At 45.7% G+C, this 24,792-nt stretch overlaps 1 protein-coding gene across 3 annotated transcripts in view; it reads right to left on the bottom strand.

Annotated features, from left to right (window-relative positions):
- Positions 1–24,792, bottom strand: part of phkb (phosphorylase kinase, beta) — a 447,849-nt gene that overhangs the window by 168,163 nt on the left and 254,894 nt on the right. For all 3 annotated transcript variants that reach the window (XM_072518193.1, XM_072518192.1, XM_072518194.1), the window contains 2 exons: positions 18,220–18,378; positions 11,401–11,495 (listed from right to left, as the gene is read on the bottom strand). In XM_072518193.1, coding sequence (XP_072374294.1) covers positions 11,401–11,495; positions 18,220–18,378 — 254 coding nt within the window. The remainder of the gene's footprint in view (positions 1–11,400; positions 11,496–18,219; positions 18,379–24,792) is intronic.

Raw genomic sequence — 24,792 nt, 5'->3', positions numbered from 1 at the left:
GGTAGAAGTAAAAACAAGTTGAAATTCTAAATGAAATAAATTCTAATTAAGTAAAATAGGGATGCAGGGCCAGGCGATGTGTTGTAGCTGCAACACTGTTGCTCGAGGAACTTTGGCTCAGAGTTAGTGAGCTGGAGTCTGAACTTCAGACATTGTGGCACATTGGGGAGGGGGCAGAGTTACCTGGATACAGTGTTTCAGGACGTAGTCACACCCCTTAGATTAACTGCCTTAAATTGTGTCAATGGTCAGGGGCAGGAGGGTGTGACTATAAGTGAGGCAGGTGGAGAGATCCAAGCGATAGAACACCGGGTTTGTCCCTGTCCAACAGGTAAAAGGTTCTTGCTCTTTCTGTGGATGAGAGAGGGGACTGTAGCGAGGATGAACAAACAGACCATGGCACTGTGGTTCAGGGAGCTGTTCAAGTGGGTGGCGAAAAGACAAATGTAGTCGTAGTTGCAGATAGTATGGTCAGGGGAATAGACACTGTTCTCTGTAGCCCAGATCAAGAGTCTTGAAGGCTGTGTTGCCTGCCCGGTGCCATGGTTCGGGATATCTGCTCTGGCTGGAGAGGAACTTGCAGTGGGAAGGATCCAGTTGCCGTGGTCCACGTAGGAACCAACAACATAGGCAGAACAAGGAAGGAGGTTGTCAGCAATTTGAGGAGTCAAATTAAACAACAGAACCTCCCAAGATTATAATCTCTGGATTATTACCTGAGCCATGTGCAAATTGACAAAGGATGCATAAAATTAGAGAGAATGAATACATGGCTCAAAGACTGGTGTGAGAGAAGTGAGTATTGGTTCATGGGGTATTGGCATCATACTGGGCAAAGTGGGGGCTGTACTGATGGGACGGCCTACATCTGAACCATGCTGGGACCAGTGTTCTTGTGGACTGTATAACTACGGAAATAGAGAGGGCTTTAAACTAAACAGTAGGGGCGAGGGTTCAATTGCTTGGAAAATTGGGAAGTCAAAGTTAAAGGTAGGAGTACAGATTAGTCAACAGAAAACAACAGGTAGGGAAAGATTATATGAACATTATATTGCACCAAGGACTCATACAGAGCCCTAATCAGGAGGGGGAGAATTCCAAGAACGGAAGGTTTAACAAAATCAGGGTAAAAGAGGTGGTACAGGATAGTGCGGGGGAACATAAACACAAATATGCAACACAGAGAAAATCCGAATGTAAAAAAATCAAAGCTAAATGTTCTTTATCTGAATGCATGAAGCATTTGCCACAAGGCGAGTTGAAAGCACAAATTGCAATATACGAGTATGATGTATTAGCTATTATAGAAATGAGGCTGCAGGGCGACCAAGATTGGGTGCTCAACGTTCCCAATGATCAGGCCGAAGGGGAAAGGAGGTGGGGTAGAGCTGTTAATCTAGGAAGGTTTCAGAGCCCTGCTGAGTCGTGATGTAAAGGCAGTGGACAGTGACGTAGAATTGGTTTGGGTTGAAATCATGAATAGACTGGGAAGGAAGACAATTTCATAGAAATGTCATAGAATGTACAGTGCAGAAGGAGGCCATTCGGCCCATCGAGTCTGTACCGGCTCTTGGAAAGAGCACCCTATCCAAGCCCACACCCCCACCCTATCCCCATAACCCAGTAACCCCACCCAACACTAAAGACAATTTTGGACTAAGAGCAATTTAGCATGGCCAATCGACCTAACCTGCACATCTTTGGACTGTGGGAGGAAACTGGAGCACCCGGAGGAAACCCACGCACACACGGGGAGAACGTGCAGACTCCGCACAGACAGTGACCCAAGCCGGGAATCGAACCTGGGACCCTGGAGCTGTGAAGCAATTGTGCTAAACACTATGCTACTGTGCTGCCCAAAGGTGTGAGTAGTCTATGGATCCCAAAATGTGACCTCTCAAGAGGTCAGAGCATAAATGGGGAAATATTAACGGCATGTTTGAAGGGAACTGCAATTATCATGGGAGATATTACTCTGCATATAGATTGGACAAACCAAACCGACAAGGGTAGGGTAGAAGAAGAATTTGTGAAGTGCATTAGGGATTGCTTTTTCGAGCAGTACGTTGTGAAACCTACCTGGGGACAGGCTATTTTAGATTTAATTCTGTGCAATGAAGAAGGATTAATAAGGGATCTTGTGGTTAAGGATCCCCCCCAGGAGGTAGTGACCACATATGATAGAATTCCAGATATAGTTTGAGGGTGAACGCAGTAAGTCCATAACCAATGTTTTCAACTTAAATAAGGGCAATTATAATGGTATGAGGAATGAGTTGTCTAAGGTGAACTGGCTAAACAAGCCAAGGTAATAGGTCAGTAGGTGTGCAGTGGCAGATATTCAAACAGCTGGTCCATAATGCTCAGCAGAAGTCTATCCAAATCAAAAAGAGGGTTTCCACAAGAAAGAGACAAAATCCATGGTTAACAAAGGAGGTCAAGGATAATGTTCAATTGAAAAGCAGGATATACAAAATGGCAGGGATAGTGGTAGACCAGAGGACTAGGAAGTTTTAGGACTCAGCAGCAAAACATTAAAAAACGCGTAAGAAGGGGAAAAATGAAACTAGAGAGAAAACTTGCATGCAGTACAAAGATAAACAGTAAGGGTTTCTATGGATATATAAATAGGAAGCAGGAGGCTAAGGTAAATGTGGGACCTTTACTGAATGATGCTGATGGTTTATTAACAGCAAACAAAGAAATGGCATATATGCTAAATACATCTTAGCATCAGTCTTCACCTTGGAAGACATTGTAAATATCTCTAAGATATCAGATAGGCTGATTTCAAATAACATGGTAGAACTTACAAAAATCCCAATCACAAGGGATAGAGTATTAAAGAAACTCAAGGGGCTAAAGGCGCACAAGTCGCCTGCACTCTACGAACTGCACGCTCGGGTTTTAATGGGCCCATTGGTTAAAAATGTTCCTAACTCGCTAATTTCCAGGAGGATGCGGGAAGATTGGAAAACAGCTAATGTAACTCCCATGTTCAAAAAGAGAGAAAGGCAGAAGGCACGGAACTATAGGCCAATTAGTTTAACATCTAATATTGGCAAGACGCTGGAGTCAATAATCAAAGAGGAAATAGCCAATCATTTACGAAAGCCAAATATAATTAAACCTAGTCAACATGAAAAATAAATCATGTTTGACAAATTTGCTTGAATTCTTTGAGGATTTAACAGGGAGAGTAGAGGGGAATCGGTAGTTGTGGTGTATTTAGTTTTGACAAGGTGTCGCCTCAGGGACTGGTGCATAAAGTAAAAGCCCATGAAATTGGAGGATGTATGTTAGCATGGATTGAAAACTGGCTGTCACATAAAAGAGCATTGGAATAAAAGGGTCCTTTTCAGAGTGGAAAGATGTAACTAGCAGAGTACCACAATTGCTCACTATTTACATTAATGACCTTCAGGAAAGGGGAACAAAGGTATAATTGCCAGGACTCTCAGAAGTAAGGGAGCGCAGCTGACATCTAGCAACCTCAGGAGCATGCCAGTTTCCAGCTAGCTTCCTGGAGGTCAAGTTTTACATCTAACAGACTTTACGTCTTAGAGCCAATACAGTGGAGAAACTTTTGTAAAGGGAGTTTGAATATATTCGCTGAACTAGGAAAACACATTTCCTGGACTTTATCATCAACCCTTTATTGTGTGGTGATTTAGACTGGATTTAATTTATAGATCTATTTAAGCTGGATGTTGTTTAGGGAACAGGGGTTAAAGAGCTCTTAAGGAGTTCAGGGATCATAGATATATTTTCGAACAAGGGCTAGGTCCTACATAAACTGTGTGCAGTGGTTCAAATATTTAATTGTCTAAGAGTAGTGTAGTCTTGTTTGTGCGTATTCGTCTTTTCTGTAATTTAGTAAATAGCCTTTAATAATTGTTACACAATGACTGGGTTGCTTAGTCTCACTTGACTCCTCACATCATTCGAAAAACAAAACTATACACTCCCACGAACTAGTGTTCCAAGTTGGGATATCCTCGCAGACAACATCAGTGTAGCTTGTGACAATATGAACACAAGAGTGCCAAGAAATGGAAAAGTGTCTTTTCTACCTTTTCCTTATGAATAGCTCAAGACAATCAGGTTCTGAACAGGTAGCCATTTATGGGCTCACCCCTATCTCTTTAATCTGTTCCAATCCCCAAAACCTCTGAGGTGTCTGCAATCATCTAAGTATGGCCACTGGGGCATCCTAATTTTATTCACTCCACTGTTCCATGGTGGCTGTACCTTCAGCTGTCTAGGCACTAAATTCTAATAATTCCCTCCTTGCATTTCTCTACCTTGGTTCCTCCTTGATGACATTGCTTAAATTTGACTACTTAGGGCAAGCTTCTGGTCTTCTAAGCTAACAATTCTTCACATGGTTTGGTGTCACATTTCATTTCATGCAGCTCCTATGAAGCACCTTGGGACATTTTATCATATAAGTTGTTGATGTATAGAAGAGTCAAGCGATTATTAGGAAGAATGCCAGGTTTAGTATTGGTCGGTTGATTAGAAATTTAAAACATAAGTTTTATAGTGCAATTACTTATGTGGAATGTCTCTGTGGTATAGTTCTGAAAATAGTAGGGCAAATAAAAAGACCAGTCTCTATGGAAAAATGCTTGCAAATTTCACCTCCAACAACAAGTGAAAGAAGCTCATGGAATCCTTGTGTCTTAGACTGAGACTGTCAGCTCAAATCCCTCTGCTGCTCCCTTTGTGCAGTAAGCCAGGCCTAAATTCAGGCTTTCCCCACTGCCATTTCTTTCCTATATTCCCATATGCCATCATGTCCATGAGACCCATCTCCTGCTCCCTGACCCAATTGCTGATATTATAACTTCCCTTTGTGGCTCTAAAACTAGCCTCTCAAGAAACAGAACCGTGACCCTCTCTGTTCTTAAAACCATAGCTTCAGTCCCAACCTACCTCCCATTTCCTCTGGAAAATCCTCTTGCTACTTCCCTCATCTGTGCTTTCTACCCTCCATAAATCCATGTTGAATGTTTATAAACAGATTTCTGTCCCTGCTAAAGAACTAAAATAGCATTAATCAAAGCTGCAAAGCACATTTTTTGTGACTGTGGCCATGTTCACTATTCCTCTCAATTTCTGCACAGATATGATATGGTTGACTGCATCATTCTCTGTCAATGCCTCTTCCCAATTGTCAATTTCAGTAGAATTATCCTCACTTGTTCCACTCTTAACTGACCATCGTCAGTGTTGACTATTTTAATGGAGTGTTTAATCATATTTCGATGGTGCTCCTATATTTAGAAGCAAACTGAATCTGAGAATTTGGATTTGGAAGTGCATGGCTGTAAAGTATATTTTTGTAAATGAAAGCTGATTGACCTGATAAAAAATAGGCTCCAGTTCTATCCTTCACTGCCTAGCTTTCTGGAATAGAACATCTGGAACATTTAGGCTTGGGTTATTAAGTGGCAACATCCTGTTACAACACCGTGGGCTACTGCATGGTCAATTCCAGTCCCACTTGACCCGGAGTCACAACACAATTGAAATTAACTATTCATTCTTAGAAAATACCCAAGTCTTTGTCCTTTGGCTCCTCAATAACCACAGTCACCAAGTTTGTAAATTTAAACACAATAATAACTATAATTAAATAGGCAGCAAATACAACTAGTTAAGTTAACTAATCCCCCCTTCTTTGACTCGCCTCACCCTCTACACACACACAAGACAGACAAACACAGAGGGGAAAGAGGGGTGTAAAAAAGAATAATACAAAAAGTAAAAGATAAAAGTCTGTTTCAGATGGACATCTTCCAAATAGAGTATTTTGTCTTGGCCTTCAATTGTGTGTTCTTGTTTTGAGACTGTAATGGTTTTCACTGTAGATTCATCAGGATCTCAAGACTGGTCTGCAGTCTCAGATACAGTAGGCAGGAAACCTTCTTTGGAACGAGAGAGAGAGAGAGCAACTCACAGCTCCTCCTCTCAGCATTCCAGAGCGTTCTCCCTGGGTTCTCTGAAAACACCCCACCTGGCAGAACCCAATCACTGTGTCACCAGGCAGAATATGGGGCTGGATTCTCTGCCCCGCAGCGCCACATTTCTGTTGGCGTGGGGTTTCCCATTGTGGGGCAGCCCCACGCCATCGGAAACCCCCCGGGCTGGCAGCAAAACAGAGCATCCCGCCAGCGGAGAATCCAGCCCATGGTCCTTGGCCAATCCATTGGCAACCAACCATCCAATTGAACTGAATCTCTACGATCTCTTCTGCTGAAAATCTAAATCTCCATTGCAGTGTACTGTACTGTTTTGAAACGTTTGAGTTCCTCACCTCCTCTGCTCAACTTAAAAGGTACATGTCCATTAAAGATCCATGGATCAAAAATGATAACGACAAAGTAAATTAAATGGGAAGTAAGGGAATAATCAGAAAGGGCCCTTACAATCCACACCACAGAACACAATCCCACAGTGGCCATCTCCAACAAGAGAAAATCTAACCAACTCCCATGACATTCAATCTTTCACGCGCACACATTCTCTCTCTCGCGCACACAGGTTCTTTCTCACGCGCGTGCGCTCTCTCACGCGCCGCACGCTCTCTCACTCTCGCGCTCTCTCTCACTCTCGCGCTCTCTCTCACTCTCGCGCTCTCTCTCACTCTCGCGCTCTCTCTCACACTCGCGCGCTCTCTCACACTCGCGCGCTCTCTCACACTCGCGCGCTCTCTCACACTCGCGCGCTCTCTCACACTCGCGCTCTCTCACACTCGCGCTCTCTCACACTCGCGCTCTCTCACACTCGCGCTCTCTCACACTCGCGCTCTCTCACACTCGCGCCCTCTCACACTCGCGCCCTCTCACACTCGCGCCCTGTCACACTCGCGCTCTCTCACACTCGCGCTCTCTCACACTCGCGCTCTCTCACACTCGCGCTCTCTCACACTCGCGCTCTCTCACACTCGCGCTCTCTCACACTCGCGCTCTCTCACACTCGCGCTCTCTCACACTCGCGCTCTCTCACACTCGCGCTCTCTCACACTCGCGCTCTCTCACACTCGCGCTCTCTCACACTCGCGCTCTCTCACACTCGCGCTCTCTCACACTCGCGCTCTCTCTCACACTCGCGCTCTCTCTCACACTCGCGCTCTCTCTCACACTCGCGCGCTCTCTCACACTCGCGCTCTCTCTCACTCTCGCGCTCTCTCTCATACGTACCCGCTCTCTATCTCTCTCTCACAGACGTGGGGCGGGATTCTCTGTCCCGTCGCACCAGATTCCTGGTGTGGCGCCCCCCCCAGGATTCTCCGTCTCGCCAGCCGGCTAATAGGGTTTCCCATTGTGGGCCGCCCCATACCATCGGGAAATCCCCGGGCTGCCGGAGCAACGGAGAATCCCGACAGTGGAGAATCCAGCCCATGGTCTTTCTTGCTCTCACTCACAGACACATACACTCTCTCTCTCTCTCAAACACATGTTCTGTCTTACTCACACACACTTTTTCCCTCTCACTCACACACACTCTCACTTACACCCAAACATACACCAAAAGCTACTCCTCCCACCTGGTCGCCACTCTTCCCTCCATGTGGCGACACTCTCCCGCCGACCAGCCCTGCAGCCAGTGTCCCTCCTCAGGGCTCCTCCAGCAGGCAGCCACATTTGCCACAGCAGCAGCAGCGCACCCCCCCCCCCCCCCGCCACGCGTGGCTGCCACTATTCACCTCCACCCTGACTGTCTGCAGCCGCTCTCATCATCTTGCCTGCCAATCACTCCTTCCCACCCTGCCCGCAACCAATCTTGCAATCCCCCCCCCCCACGCCCCATCTTGCCAGCAGTTTCTCTCCCCATTATCCTGCCAAGCAGCTACTCTTTCCCCTACCCCCAACCACTCTCTCACTCTCTCCTCCTCCCCCAAAAACCGCCATCCCACCTGGCAACCATTCACTGTATCACCTTCCTTCCCCCCACAGTAGCCAGTTTTGCCTACTCCCGCCCCCACTATCCAGTAGCCACTCTCCGTTCCCCATGTCCGGTAGCCATTCTCTCTCTCGCTTTGTCCGTCTTCCCCTCTCCCTCCTTCCCCAGCAGACTCACCACTGCTGGTGTTAAGGTTTCATGACTGCAGGAAGCACACTGTTCATGGTTCCATCTGTCAGAGACTGGTTTTTGAGAAAAACAGTCTGGTACCAGAGCAGCAGCTCCTTGAATACTGGCATATTGAACACTGGGTTTGCAAGCCAAGATTGAGAGGGCACCATTTATACATTTTTCTGTCAGGTTCCCAAACACAGGCAGGCTAATTGAAGGTTAGAGGCCTGTTGGGCAAGGAAGTCTGCTGTTCAAGGCTACAATCGAGGGGGGTTTGCAGAGGGAATAACGGTTGCAGGGGTGTGTAGAAGAGGATGTTGGGGATGATAGGTGTGGCGATGATAGTCAGGGCCCTCAATCAGGGTGGTTTGAATGATGTTCAAGGTGATGGAACCCCTGTAGTGGGGGTCAGGCAGACAGATTGTAGTATGCTGCCGAGGGCGAATGGCTGAGGGGACCGGTTTATTGGGAAATTTGTAGGGCCTACAAGAACCTGACCCACAAGCAGTGGTAAGTAGTTCTGTAAACCACCTCATGGATTCAGCCCTTCGTTTATTCTTTCGGCTGCTGTTTTTCCCAAGATCTGGGATTCCCCGTCATCATGAGTTAAAAATAGAATGGCTATTAAAGACAAGTCGCTTAATTTAATATTTAAATAAACAACATCTTCTGGCAGGCAGATTGGTTGCCAACCCCTTGTTAAAACTGGAAGTAGGCAGCTACGAAGCAGGTTGGATTCCTGTTCAGGTTTTTGTATTTTGATCTCTGACCCCGACCCAATCCAGTCATTTTTTTGGAGTCACATGTCAGCCCATTGATTCCCGATTGCGGCAGAGGCATGACATGCACTCTGACACTGACATACTGACAAGTATGATCTGACTTTATAATAGCCTCATCTGATTGAGCTGAGTTTTGCGAGAATGATCTGCTTTACAGAAACCTGCAACGTGTTCCTAAGACTTCAAATTATTCATGAATGTCACCTTGTATATGATTTTTAAAATTTTAAGTAAGTATAACCTGAAAGCTACATTATCCCTTCAGGCACTGCGGTATTTTTAGCAAACCAAGTACTTTGAATCACAACACTAGCACCTTCTGCCAAACGTTGCAGAGATAATTAGCAAGCTCATAGAACTGAGGATCATGTATGAACTGCATTCCTTTTGGTCATTTAAAAATGATGCAATTTCCATTGTGAAATCTGTTTGCAGGAATATTAATGCCATCTTCAAAATGTTACTACTGCAGTATAAAAAAAGCTAAACTAGCATTAACACATATTGAGGCTCACTTTGTACATCCCACTGGCACTCTCCTGTTCATTTATTTTCCTGTTTTGTTTGTCTTTCCTTTGTCTCATTTCCCTGGAAGAGGAAGGAGGCAGCTCTTCCAGCTTTCTCTTTCTGTCCATTCTCTTTCTGTCCATGAAGAAATAATTCACACGCAATACAAGTAATCACAACCACAATTCCCCACTCCTCTAGTTCCACACCCATGTACATCCCCTTAGTGCCTGTCTAATGTATACCATACCTTGTCCCTACTGCTTCAATGCAGTACTTTCTCTGTGGCTGCTGCCTGGCCGGTGGAAGACGTGGGACGTTCGGTGGGGGAAGTTACAAATGACCTTGGAGATCAACATGGATAATTTCTGGGTCATGATGACAGCTGCCAGAATACCGGGCATCGACCAACATAATGCACTACCGGTATATATGGTATACATATATATACATGTATTGCAGAGCTCACGTCCAACCCCTGCAAAGTGATTTATGTACAGTTCATAGTATCTGCACTCTGGGGAATTTTGCAAACTGAGCAAAGGCACCTGCTGTCACTCCACCTGCTGGTCTTTGGAAAGAGAACAAAAAACGAAAAGTAGTTTGTTCTTGTTGAATAGAGAGCTTCAGTAACTTCCCTAACACAACAGTGGGTGGTAAATTGCAAGATGTGGCAAGTATTTCTAGCTTCTGCCTGGAAGGGCCTGGTTACATAAAAGCTAATTGCTATGACAGTTTCAAAACCACTGGAAATGCAGTCTTTATCCTGCTCTGAGGTTGAAATTTGTGACTGACCTCAACTGAGGACATTTTATTTTGGTTTACTTTCAAAAAGATTGGACACATAGGAACATGTGTCAAAGATATGGGTATGCAGTTCACAGGGCAGAAAAGTGGTGGGCCCTGGATTCTGGTACTTTATGGCTAGGAATTGGGCAGCACGTAAGACACTTGCTTATAAGATTGACCGGTACTGCTGCAATCGGGAGATTATCGAAAGCATGACCCGAACAAAAAATCATTAGCACATCAAATGACATGATTTTCCCAAACTAGAAATTGTACCTGTTCATAGTATATATGGACACAGTTAAAAGGTAATACAATATTACATATAACATCAGTTCTGAAAATCCACAAAAAAGTAGTTCTAAACAACAGGGCTTTCTGAAAGCTGTCAGCTTAAGCTCAGAGATGGAACTCTTGCCTGAGTCAAGGTTATGGATTCAAGACCCATTCTAGAGATTTGAACACATAATCTGGCCTAATACTTTAATGCAGTACTTAAGAAGCTTCCACTGCATTATTAAAGGTATCGTCTGTCATAGGAGACATTACTTTGAGGCTCCAACTTCTTACCGCTTTGTTGGAACTTGTAGTGCACAAATTGGCTGCTCTGTTTCTTACATTGTAACAGTGACCACAGAAAGTATTTAATGGGCTGTCAAGCACTGTGCAACACTGCAAGGCTATGAAAGCCATTGTGTAATGTAAACTCTAACTTTCTTTTACTTTATTGTAAAATGTCCAGTCCAGAACGACGCTCTCAAGACCTTTTGAACCTACTGTGCTAGATTAGATTTACTGTGGCACCAAAGAGATTGTCCATTATTTAGTCACAATTATATGAATATTTTATGTATCCTATTACTTATTGGATTTGGTTACAATATGATCAAAGGAGCACTATATGTATTCCATAAACACATTTATTCACGCAAGCTGGCTATCCAAAATAAAATAACTCTAGATATAATTGACCATCGCATTACATAGCAAGCCAGTTCAAAGATAACAGTGCCCAGTAATATTTCTCGCAGTTACATTAAGTACAATTTAACAGGTGTCGGTAAGATGCCATTTTGCCAAACTATTAAACATAATAGCAGTAGTATAGTTATGGTCAGAACACTGCTTTGTAGAAAGCTGACATTTTTTTCAAATCTTACCATTTTAACTTTTGTTTTCTTTCCTAGCTTTTCAGTTGGATTAATTTTTTAAAGATGGCTAAATTGTCTTTAAGACTAACCTGATTGGAGTACCTCATGCTGATATTTCTCTGTTCCTTTGGAGGAACATAACGCCTAGCAGGGTCCAAGTCCTTCGGGCTAATCAGTTCATCAACTATAATGGATAAGATATAAGAAAATAATTGGATGTTAACTAACATTAGTTTTATTAGCTGGAATATTGTATCATAGAATCATAGAATTTACAGTGCAGAAGGAGGCCATTCGGCCACTCATCCATTAAATCATCAATGATTGATTTGTTGTGTTGAAAATAGCCAACATATGTCAGAGAACCTAACCTGTCGATATTCAGAAATAGTGAAAGTGAGAAGTGACGGTGACTACCTTGAGACCAGACAATGAGCATTAACAAATTAATTGGCCAGAGTGGCCATCACAGAATTCTGATCTTACCTTCGGGTGACATCTGCATATGCACTTTCCAATAGCTTCATTGGATAATAATCAAAAGTGGCAAATGTGATTGATTATTCCTCTCTCTTTTCCAGAGCAGAAAGAATACGATCTACATTGCACATACCGTCTCTCTGGGTGAAATAAATTAATTCAACACACTGGGGTTTTGAACTCTGCAACATCTGGGCCTGTGTTTCTCAGTTTCATAATGGTAGTGCATTCCACAGCAAAGCAGTCCAGCACGTGGTGTGCATCTGCTGTTTTTAAAAGTTAGAAAAGTTTTAAAATGCACATTAATTACGAAGATGCCATAATGATTTCCGGTCACTTAACACTCATCATTGGAGTTTGTCAAAGAAATCAATTCCTTTTTGGACCAACATAAAAACAATTAATACAGAGAAAACTGGAAACACTCAGCAGGTTTGGCAGGATATGTTGAGAGAAAAAAAAAGTTAAGGTTTCAGGTCAATAGCCCTTTCACCAGAATGAATTAAGGAAGGTTATCATCTACCTGAAACATTACCTCTTTTCCCCTCTCCACAGATGTTGCCCGAATTGGAGTATTTATGGCATTTTCTGTTATATTTCAAATTTCCAGCGTTAAGCTTACTAAATGATGCAATGTTCGTGCATTAAATTCAACTGCTGATAGAGCAACTGAGAGGCTTACTGGTTGGGATACGAGTTGGATGCATTCAGAAGGGTGAGATAAGGGTCGGTAACATCCTCAGAGTAGCAATCTCTGGTGAACTGCCACTCTGGATGAACTTACCCTTGCTGTAATTACAAAGCCCCTGGCTCGCCCAACCTTCCGCACACAAGTTGGGCGAGACAGGAGCAGCAAAGCTCGTCCCCCAGCTGCATCGGCTTGGAATAACTGGGGGGCACAGAGTTAAGGCATGTTCCCGTTTTATGGCACTAGCTGCTGTAAAGGCGGTGTTTAAAGGGACAATTTAAAGGGAGCAGGTAAGTTTCAACGGTAAGTAGTTCAGGCAATCGGAGGGAGCCCAGGGGGGGTGTTGGAACCAGAGGGGTGGACTGGACCGGAGGGGCAGGGCGGATCAAACAGGAGATGGCAAGGTGTCCCGGACAGGAGGGGCCAGCTGGTGGAGGGGGTGCTGGGTCTGGTGTTTTAAATAGTTACTCTGGATTTAGAAGCAATTTGCTTGCTCTAACTCTTTCAGAGTAACTATGGGGTTCAAACTGACATCTGATTTAAATCACTTCTGTCAGATGGTTCCCAGCCTGGCGCAATTGTTCAGGCAGCAGTTAATCTTCTGGGCAATTGACAGGTAAACCGTTATGTAGGCATGACCTAGGGGAATTCCCCAAAGCATTACTGGGGTACCCCTAAATGCAATGCTGGGGAACCAGGAAGTTATGGGCCAACAAATGCACCAAGGCCTGAAAGTATAGAGAATAATAATAATCTTTATTGTCACAAGTAGGCTAATATTAACACTGCAAGGAGGTTACAGTGAAAAGTCCCTAGGCACCACATTCCGGCACCTGTTCGGGTACAGAGGGAGAATTCAGAATATCCAATTCACCTAACAGCATGTCTTTTGGTACTTGCGGGAGGAAACTAGAGCACTCCGAGGAAACCCACACAGACACGGGAGAACGTGCAGAATCCACACAGACAGAATTCAGTAGGTGTGATATTTGTTTATTTAATTGGTTAAATTATTGGAGACTGCGAGTGTCCTAGAATTCAACAATTGTTTAGCTACATCGATTGCTGTGAATAATAGTAATTTACTTCCTTCATAGTCAGTAAAGCCTTGTTTTCATGCAACATGAGCGCTCATAAAATGGTCCACAAATAACCTTGGCGAAAGTCACAATTGGCATCCACTATTCCTGTGGTGCATTATTCCTCATTGTTCTCTTGAAACGTGTGCAGCCTTTGATACAATCTATCACATCCCCATTGTCTGCTTACATTTAAGATCACAGTCAGAACATGTTGAGCAATGACTTTCTCTTTGCAAACCCACAAAATCACTTCAAAAGTGCCCATTATATCGCTCTTTGTTTTCCTTCTCTTTCTCATCTATTTACTACCCCCTGGTAACATTATCCAGAAATATTGGATCAGGTTCCACATAATGATGACCCTGGCTCTATCTCTCCATGACCTCTCTCAAACCATCCACTGCTTCCTCTATCAGACTGATTATCCAACATTCAGTTTTGGATCAGCCGCTGGCTAAACACGTGAAAGATCAAGCCTTTGCTTTTCCCTTCAGCTTCCACTGACTCCATTCCACTAACAGTGACTCACTCAGACGGAGCAAATATGTTTGCAACATTCATATCAGCATCATTCTTGAGCTGAGTTTTCAACTCTACATCCTCTCCATCACAAACAGAACATTCTTCAATCGTAACATTACTGTTGTCTGCCCTCACTTCAATATTGTCAGCTGATGATGTGCTCAAGTTTGTGATTCAAAACAAACTTGTTGGACTTTAACCTGGTGTTGTAAGACTTCTTACTGTTCAATACTGTCGCCTCTAGGCATGGTTATTTATTTATTTAAAAAAAAATTTTTTTTTATTCTCCTCCATTTTCACATTTTCTCCCACATTTACATCCATCAACAATAAACAATAATCAGCAAGATATGTCAGTCCCCATAATAACAACAACGATCCCATCTCCCCACCAACCCCCAACCCGCATGTTTACATAAACAAATGACAAAAATAAATCAGGGATTACCCGTAGTCACCCTTAATCTTACACAGCTCCCCCCCCCACCCCAGGTCTCCAGCTCCTCCCGTCCACTGCCTCTTGTAAAACTCCTCCCCCTACCCTCGGTTCCTTCCCCCCCAACTTTCCACCCCGGCTAGACCACTCGGACCCTGTTCTGCCAGGCTCCGATGGCCGCAGCCCCCCCCCCCCCCCCCCCCCACCTCACTCCCATTCACCAGCCGGCACACACCGGCCAGCGTAGAGGCCCCCGCCCGGGTCCCTTTCCCACTTGCCCGGCCCCAGGAAAGCCCAAAGATCCCCTTTTAGCACACAAACCCCGCCTATCCACCTACACCCCAAAGAACTCTCATTTTGAGTGAAAGTCCCGTCCCTTCCCTTGTCCAAATATATACCACCTTGGCTCCTTTACTCTCTACACCCGCGCGCAGTGATACAAAAAAGAAGAAAAGACAGTCATGAGGTTACATCGGCACATGGCCATTCCTCAATTTGTCAGTTCTGCCACAGTCCTTCTGCTTTCGCAAACTCCTCCGCTGCTTCCGCCGTTCCAAAATAAAAGTCCCTGAGCTTGTAAGTCACCCTCAGCTTCGCTGGATATACAATGCCGCACCGCACCTTGCTAATGTACAGTGCCCTCTTCACCCGGTTGAAGGCAGCCCGCCTACTTGCCAGCTCCACCGTAAAGTCCTGGTATACACGTATACCAACTCCAGCCCACTGCACCATCCGCTTCTGCTTGGCCCAGCTCGGACCTTCTCCTTCACCCTGTACCTACGGAAGCACAGAGTCACTGCCCTTGGCGGCTCACTCGCCTTTGGTACAGGCCTCCACGACCGATGAGCCCGATCCAGTTCATATCGGGAGGGGTCCTCCCCCTCCCCCAGTAGCTTTGCCAGCATCGCAGCAAAATACTCAGTCGGCTTTGGTCCTTCAACTCCTTCGGGCAGCCCCACAATCCTCAGGTTCTGTCGCCTGGATCTATTTTCCAGGTCTTCCATTTTTCCTCGCAGATCCTTGTTAGTATCCATCACCTTCCGCATCTCTTTCCCCATCGAGGCAAGTTGATCGCCGTGCTGCAATAACGTCTCCTTCACTTCCTTCAGCGCCTCCCCTTGCTCTCGCACCTCCGCCACTGCGCTCGCCACCTCCGTCCTCACCGGGGAAACCGCCTCCTCCACCAGCACACTCAAGACCTCCCTCATCTCCTTCCTCACCGTCTCCATGCATTTCGCAATCGGCGCCAACTGCTTTTCAAATTCCGCAGCCATCACCTTGGTTATTTCTTCAGCCGTAAGCAGTGCGGCCTGCCCTGGTGCTCCAGCCTCCATTTTTCCTGGTGACCCCGCATTGACCTTTCCACTCCCCGACGGACCTCCAGCTGGTTTTTTTTTGGCCGTTTTTTTGCTCACCCTCGACATTTTTCTTTGGGTTTTTTTTCCCTCCTGTGACTTCTCAGTGCCTCCTCCGTGCCTTCTCCCTTCTTCTGCCGCCTCCGCGGACCCTGGGACCGGGCTTAAAGCCCCGAAATTGCCGTTCCCGAGCGAGGGCTCTCCATTGTGCGGCCGCCTCCCGCCCGCCGTCACCGGAAGTCCTAGGCATGGTTATTGATGCGCAATCAATTACACTCAAGACAAAGTGATTTCATAACTGAAGGCTTTAATCTACTATAACTTGTTCCCCAGCAGCTTCGGTACAGAAAGTGAAGGCTGCTGGGACGGCACCGTTTCTTATACTCCGCCTGTCAGGGCGGAGCTATGCAACAACAGCCAATGGTAGACTCCTGGGTCTAACCAATGGTCATCAGCCTCTTAGGTATCGCAATACCTGGTACTACCACAGTCATTTTGATGCACTCCCTTCTCACCTCCAATCCATCACTCTTTTGTGAACCTCAGTTCATCCAAAACACTTCTAGTTGTATTCTGTCCTGCACCAATTCTTGTTAACTCACACTCCTGTTCTGGTCGACTTATATTGGCTCTGCATACCCAATATCTCAAATTTGAGATTCCTTTCCTTGTGTTTAAAACATCCATGACCTTAACACCTTTGTTCTTCTGGCCCTGGCCTCTTGTACTTCCCTCTCATTTTGTCCTATTAATAGAAGCTGTATTTTCAGTTGCCTAGGTCAAGTGTTCTGGAATTCTGCTCACAATGCTTTGAGAGGTTGGTCATGACACACATCAACTCCATACTCCCAGAATGCCTGGATCCACTGCAATTTGCATACCGCCACAACTGGTCCACAGCAGATGTTATCTCCCTGGCCCTATACTCATCCCTGGAGCATCTCGACAACAAGGACTCTTTCCTACAACAGACTCCTATTCATTGACTACAGGTCTGCCTTCAACACCATAATCCCAGCCAACTCATATCAAAATTCCAAAATTTAAGACTTAGCTCCTGCCTCTGCAACTGGGTCTTCAACTTCCTGACCCATAGACCACAGTCAGTAAGGATAAACAACAAACCTCCTCCACGATAGTCCTCAATACCGCGGCCCCGCAAGGCTGCATACTTATCCCCCTACTATATTCCTCATACATGAAAAACAACACAGAATGTTCATTTCTCACATTTGGTTCCAACTCCATTTACAAGTTTGCTGATGACACAACCGTAGTGGGTCGGATCTCAAACAACGATGAGTCAGAGTGCAGGAGGGAGACAGAGAACCTAGCGGCATGGTGTAACGACAACAATCTCCCTCAATATCAGCAAAATAAAGGACCTGGACATTGACGTCGTACAAACCCGTCTTCATCAATGGTGCTGGAGATGGTTGACAGCTTCAAATTCCTAGATGTGCACATCACCAACAATCTGTCCTGGTTCACCCATGTGAACTCTGGTCCTCTATGACCAAGAAAGCACAACAGCACCAATATTTCCTCAGGAAACAAAGGAAATTCAGCATTTCCTCTCACCAATTTTTACAGTTGGATCATGGAAAGCATCCTATCTGGCTGCATCACAGCCTGGTATGGCAACTGTTCAGCCCAAGACCTTAAGAAACTACAGAGAGTCGTGAACACAGTCCAGTCCATCACACAAACCCGCTTCCCATCCATTTACTCTGTCCACACCTCCCGCTGCCTTGGGAAAGCGGGCAGCATAATCAAATACCCCTCCCACCCGGGTTATTCACTCTTCCATCAGGCAGATGATACAGAAGTCTGAGAACACGCACTAACAGATTCAAAAATAGCTTCTTTCCCACTGTTACCAGACTCTTGAATGACCCTCTTATGGACTGAATTGATCTCTCCACACATCCTCTCTACTGTTGTCGCCATACACTCCATATGCTTCACCCGATGTCTATGTATTTACATTGTGTATTTGTCGTATGTCCTATGTTTTTTTATGTATGGAACGATCTGCCTGGACAATATGCAGAACAATACTTGTCACTGTACCTCGATACACGTGACAATGAACCTAAATCAAATCAAACTCTTCTCCCTCCCTCCTCCTAATTCTGATCTTCTTTACCAATATTCCTCTTGCGCTATGTTTTTAATTTTCTTTCTAATCTTTGCTGCTACTTTGGCTGTGTCAATTTTTCCTTATCCTTCTGTAAATCACTTTGGAGTATTTTTTCCCACATTAAAGGACCCATATAAATATATGTAGGTGTTGTTTCTGGCTTCTAATTTAATTGGTTTAGCTAAAAAATTATTTTACTTACCAAGCAGCTTTGCAATTATATATAAGGCCTGTCCCCATAAGAAAAGATTTCCGTCACGTCCAGAGTTGCTTGGAAAACGCTTTAGGCTGCCAGGTGCTGCCCTTTCTAATTCAATAAAATCAGCCGGCACATAATAGTACTTTGGTACAATGGCAAAGCCTGTAGGGTTAAGGAATAGATAAAGATTAAGCATATGCACCACAAAGCTCATTAATATCCCAAAACGGAAAAACAAACTTATTTACATGCAAAATATAAAGTAGTTAAACTTATCTTTAAGATTCTCTCAGGTAGTGGTGTGAGGCAAGATGCGAATTGAGTTAGATATTTCTTTTGTTCTTCTTACCTGTCATTCAACTAACAATTGTGTGGAACTTAATTACAATTTTACAATAAAATAACACTCTGGGAACTGTTAAATTTAGAGTTTCAAATTCAGTTCTTTAAATTTTCTTACCATAATTTATTATCTGGAGTACATTTTAGATTATGATCTGTAATATTGCAAGATTAACAATTGGCAGGATTGACAGTTAATCTATTTCGCAATTAGTTGCTTGGTAGTACCGAACTGAATATTGCTGAGAAAAAAGAGACATGCTATCAAAACTTTCCACCATGCACACATCATGATAGACTCAAGAACATCAAATTTCAAAGGGAACAACAGGGGACAACAATTTGTACTGCATAAAAAACAGGGTGCAAGTGGAATCTGATTGTTCGAAGTGTTGCCATGGAGAATGCGCTGGGGATCAGTTACCCCAAAGCTTTTGTTTAAATTCAAAAATGGAAAGTCGACTCTGATCGATTGAGATGTGCCATGGGGGAATGCACCAGTGGCCCCCAAGCTATTGTTTAATTGAAAAGCGCAATGCTTTGGAAAAATTATTGTTCACTCGGAAATTTGGTACTCTTGCATTTGTCCTGATGAGCGCAAGACAAAAATCTTTGACATCATATCTCTTTTCCTTGAGAAATACTTTGCAATTATGATGTACGGCTTCTCCTATTAAATTGAAGGAACATTAGAAATGAGGACTTCTGGTGGTGACCTTGGAATGAGTGGTCACACACAAGATGGTTCCGGCCTGGGGACAGACAATTTGGCCCTTTCTGCCTGTTTTACGGGGATGTTGCAGGTGAAGGAAGTATTCCCAGTGCAGAACAAGATATTCTTCTTTGGTGAGTGATGCCGAGGAGTTATCAAACTGGGCGCATCGAACAAGGGGCATTCTTCAGACCATGAGGTCACGTGTGGCGCAGCAGAGGAAAAGATGGTGGAGGGACCTATTGCGTCATTGCCCACCCAGTGGTCGACGGAGCAATTGGTCAAATTCGAGAAGCCTAGGCTGGCAGCCACATAGCCACATAGGATTTGGCGAGAGTGGCAGAGCTGATTCGTGCTGCCCTGGAGAGTGAAACAGAGGTTGGAAACACAGAATGTTATGCTCCAGAAGGTGGAGGAGACGGCAGCTGACCACAAGGATAGGATTGCCTCTTTGGAGGCAGAAATGCTGATGATGGCGGAGGGGCAGAAGAAGTTGAAGGAGAAGGTTGAGACTTGGAAGTTGCTCTCGGAGGCAGAACTTGAGGATTGTGGGGCTACTGGAAGGTTTTGAGGGCACGAATGCCACGGAATATGTGGTGAGGAAGTTTGGAAAGTTGGTGGAGGAGAGGGTATTTGACCACCCTCCAGAAATCGATCAGGCCCATCGATCATTGAGGAAGCGGCTGAGAACTGGGGACTTGCTGCAGGCAATCACCCTATGGCTACATCGGTATTTGGACAAGGAAAGGATCCTGAGGTGGGCAAAGGAGACCCGGGAATGTACCTGGGAAGGGCATACGGTCTGCATCTACCCAGACCTGGGCACGAATGTGGCCAACAGAAGGGCTGGGTTCAACAAGGCCAAGTCTGTTCTCTTCGGGGCAAGGTGCGGTTTGGGGTGATATACCCGGCTTGCTTGTGGGTGACACATGGGGGAAAGGAGCACTGCTTCGACGTGCCAGACGTGGCGAGTAACTTTTTAAGAGACCATAGACTGGGGGAATTTTGAGGACTTGGGATTTTGGGTGGGTTCATCTGCAAAGACGAATTGTGCTCGGGCGAGGGTAGGGGTGGGGGTGGGGGGGTGATGGAGAGAGGGATTGTATGTTCTTGTGCATTAATGCTACCAACTTTGTATTGTCAATGCCGGCTGCTTGGTGGAGGGAGGGGGGATTGTTTTTTCTGTTTTTCTCTGGCTTGTTTGTTCTTTGTTTGGGTTGGGACAGGGAGATTGGGGCGGTAGAGTTTTGTTTGTTTGGGTTGGGGGAGGGGATAGGGCGGGGTGGGTTGCTGACGTAGAAGGTTTCTTTATGGAGTAGTTGGTTGACAGGGAGTGTTAGTGGCCATCTTGGGAGGATTCGGGAGGTGTGCAAGGCGTGGTTCTGGACGAGTCCATTCGGATTTGGATATGGCTGTTCAGGGTGGGGGATGGGGATGGTTTGGAGCCCACCCCCCTCACCAGACTGGTCTCATGGAATGTGAGGGTACTGAATGGGCCAATCAAGAGGTCTCGGGTATTCACCCATTTAAAAAGTTTGTAGGTGGACGTGGTTTTTATGAGAACTCACCTAAGGGTTAAAGATCAAACGAGGCTGAGGAACAAGGGTGGGACAAGTGTTTCATTCGGGGCTGAATATAGAAGCGAGGGAGACTTTCTCGGCGAGTAACATAGTAGGGGACTCAGGGGATAGGTATGTGATGGTGAGTGGAAGGTTAGAGGGAGCGCCCGTGGTGTTAGTGAATGTCTACATCCCTAACTGTGACGATGAGGACTTCATGAAGAAGGTCTTAGGAAGGGTACCAGGCTTCGAATGCACCAATTGATTATGGGAGGGAGGGGGATTTTAACACTGTTCTTGATCCTAGATTGGATTGGTCGTGACCCAATTCCTGGAAGGTGTCGGAGGTAGCAAAGGAGTTGCTGGGGTTCATGGAGTGGATGGGGATTGTTGATCCATGGCGGTTTGGGTGCCCGGGGGAGTAGGAATTTTCTTTCTTTTCACACTTGCATCGGGTGTACTCCCGTATTGACTTAATTATTCTGGACAAGGCACTGCTGGTGGGGGTGGTTGGTTCGGAGTATTCGGCGACTGATGTGTCGGATCGTGCGCTGCATCTCGTGGACTTGTGCGTGGAAAAGGGGGGGCTCGCAGTGGCCGCAATGGAGATTGGATGGGGGCTGTTGGCAGATAAGGGAGCATGTGAAAGAGTAGGGGTAGCTATAGGAACCGATGTCGAGCTTAATAAAAGTGAGGAGGTCGCTCCATCCAAACTGTGGGAGGCTTTGAAGACAGCAATCGGCGGGGAGCTAATTTTGATTAAGGCGATAAGGGATAAGGTGGGTAGGTTGGAGAGGCAGAGCTTGGTGGAGGCCATTTTAGCAGTGGATCGGCAGTACTCTGCAGCCCCTGGAGAGGTGTTGTTGAAGGAGAGGGAGAAACTCCAGATGGAGTTTGATCTTATGTGAATGGGGAGGGAGGTGGGGCAATTACGCAGGTTATGGCGTGGAGTTTTATGAGCATGGGGAGAAGGCCAGTAGGCAGCAGGCACACCAGTTGAGACAGCAGGCAGCGGCGAGCGATATTGGTCATGTTAAGGACGCCGGGGGCAGGCTTGTCACCGGGCCAAGGAAGGTGAACTGAGTGTTTGAGGCCTTCTACCGGGGGCTATACAGGTCGGAGCCCACGGAGGGGAAATCGGGCATGAAGCAGTCTTTCGATGGCTTGGATATCCCGGAGGGGAAAGTGCTGGGGTTGGTTGCCCCATTTGGGTTGGAGGAGGTAATGAGGTGCATTGGGTCAATGCAGTCTGAGAAGGCACCGGGCCAGATGAATTCCCAGCAGAATTCGCCAAAATGTTTAGTGGAAATGTTTAATGAATCATTAGATAAGGGAGACGCTTCCGCGTACACAAGCTCAAGCACCGATTTCACTTATTTTAAAGAAAGATAAAGATCTGGAGGAATGTGGGTCGTATCAGCCGATATCGCTTCTGAGTGTTGGCGCAAAGTTGTTGGCTAAGGTGTTGGCAACGTGCCTGGAGGATTGTGTGCCAGGGTTGATAGCTGAGGACCAAACTGGGTTCTTGAAGGTGCAAGTTGTCTCAAACATTAGGAGATAGTTGAATGGTGATGACACACTCGACGGGTCAGGAAATGGGGATGATAATATCCATGTATGCGGAGAAGGCATTTGACCAGGTTGAAGTATTGGAGCGGTTTGGTTTGTGCCAGATTTGGATTAAGATGCTGAACATGCCCCCCACAGCGAGTGTACGCATGAATATTACAAGCTTGGGGTATTTATGCCTGCCTCGAGGAACGAGCCAGGGATGTCCACTATCCTTATTACTTTTTCCATTGGCAATTGAACCATTGGTGATGGCGCTTAGGCTTCAACGGAGTGGAGAGGAATACAGAGAGGGGGCAGAAAATAGAGTGTTCCTATACAACCTCCTGCTCTATGTCACGGCCCCGATGGCTAGCATATATAGGATTATGGGGATTCTGACACAATGTGTCGTTTTTGGGGTATAAGCTTAATGTGGGAAAGAGCGAGGTAGTCCCGGTCAATGTTCAGCTACAGGGGACAGAGTTGGAGAAGTTGGTGTTTCGGTTGGTTAAGTCGAGCTTTTGTTGTTTAGGAATAAGGGTGGCACATAGCTGGGCTCAGCTACATTAATTAAATTTACCTAATCTGGTGGGCGGGGTGAAGGAGGATTTCAAGAAGGATTTCATTGGAGGGGCGGGTCCAGACCATGAAGATGACGGTTCTCCCGAAGGTTTTGTTTGTTTTCCAGAATCTCCCGATTTACATGCCTAAGTCGTTTTTTTTGGAGGGTAAATAGGATAATCTCAGCCTTTATATAGGCTAGGAAGGCACCCCGGATTCGGAGGGGATTTTTGGAGAGAAATAGGCTCTGCTGAACTTGTTAAACGTATTACTAGGCTGCGAACGCCGAGAGGTGCAGAAGTGGGTCTTGGAAGAGTGGTTGGTGTGGGGGGCACATGGAGGCGTTGTGTAGGGGGACAAGTCTGAGGGCACTGGTGATGGTGCCCCTTCCGTTCTCACCGGCTAAGTACTCCACGAGCCTGGTGGTGGTATCCATGTTAAGGGTCTGGAATGAGTTCAGGCTGCATTTTAACATTGACGGCATGTCGTTGTGGCGCCAATCTGTGGCAATCTCAGATTTCTTCCAGCAGAGTTGGATGCAACTTACAGGATGTGGGAGCAGGAGGTGATAAAGAGGTTTAGGGATTTATTTGTGGAAGGCAGGTTTGCAGAGTTTGGAGAGTTGGAGGATAAGCTTCAGTTGCCAAGGGGAATGGGTTTCAGTTCTTACAGATTAGGATTTTGTTAGCAAGGAGCTGGCCATGGTTGCTGCTCCCTTTGTGGTTCGAAAAGATTGTGAGCCAGGATGAGATCGGGAGGGTAGGGTCTCTGATATCATATAGAATCATAGATTTTACAGTGCAGAAGGAGGCCATTCAGCCCATTGAGTCTGCACCGGCCCTTGGAAAGCACGCCCTACCTAAACCCACACCTCTACCCTATCCCCGCAATTCAGTAACCCCACCTATCCTTTTGTTTGGATATTAAGGGAAATTTAGCATGGCCAATCCACCTAACCAACACATCTATGGGCAGTTGATGGAAGGGGAGAGGGCCTCATTGGAGGATGTAAAGAGGAAGTGGGAGGAGACTCTGGGTGGGATATTTGATGGGCGGGTTAGGAGTGAGGCCCGGTAAATGCGACTTCCTCCTGTGCGACATTAAGTTTAGTTCAATTTAAAGTGGTGCATAGAGTGCACATGACAAAGTTGAGTATTAGTTGATTTTTCCTGGGAGGTGGAGGATAGATGTAGGCAGTGTTTAAGGGGGCCGGCGAACCATACCTGCATGTTTTGGTCCTGCCCGAAATTGGTGGCGTTTTGGGAGCCCTTCCCTGGGACTATGTCAGAGATTTTGGGAGTGAAGTTGGCTCAGAGCTCATGGGTGGCGATATTCAGGGTTTCGGTGGATTCCGGAATTCAGGTAGGGAGAGAGGCTGAAATGTTGACCTTTGCCTCCCTGATATCTCGGAGGCGAATCTTGCAAGAGTGGTGGGCTCTGGAGTCGCACAAGGCAGCGGAGTGGGTGAGTGACTTGGTGGAATTTCTGCTTCTGGAGAAGATAAAGTTTGCCATTCGAGGGTCGGAGGAGTGGGTTCCTTTTGAGATGGAGGTTGTTCATCTCCTTATTTAACGTCAGGTGGGGGAGGTTGACTTTGCTTTTTGTTTTGTGTTATGGTTATTGTTTGACTTTATAACTATAAATTGAGGCATGTGGGTTGTTTAAGATAGTGGGGCGGCTTTGTCATATGATAGTTGAACAAAGTTGGTTGTATTTTGTGTTTTGTATCAAAATGAAAATTCCTTGAACAAAAATATTTTAAAAAATGAAATGGGGCAGAAAGTAATTCAGCCTCTCGAGCCTGCTTCGCCAGTCGATAAGTTCATGGCTGAACTGATGAGGCCTTAACTC

Source organism: Scyliorhinus torazame, chromosome 10 (assembly GCF_047496885.1).
Source record: "Scyliorhinus torazame isolate Kashiwa2021f chromosome 10, sScyTor2.1, whole genome shotgun sequence".
In the NCBI taxonomy this organism is placed as follows: domain Eukaryota; kingdom Metazoa; phylum Chordata; class Chondrichthyes; order Carcharhiniformes; family Scyliorhinidae; genus Scyliorhinus; species Scyliorhinus torazame.
The sequence above is the reverse complement of the archived record's forward strand: the minus strand, read 5'-3'. Positions and strand labels throughout refer to the sequence as shown.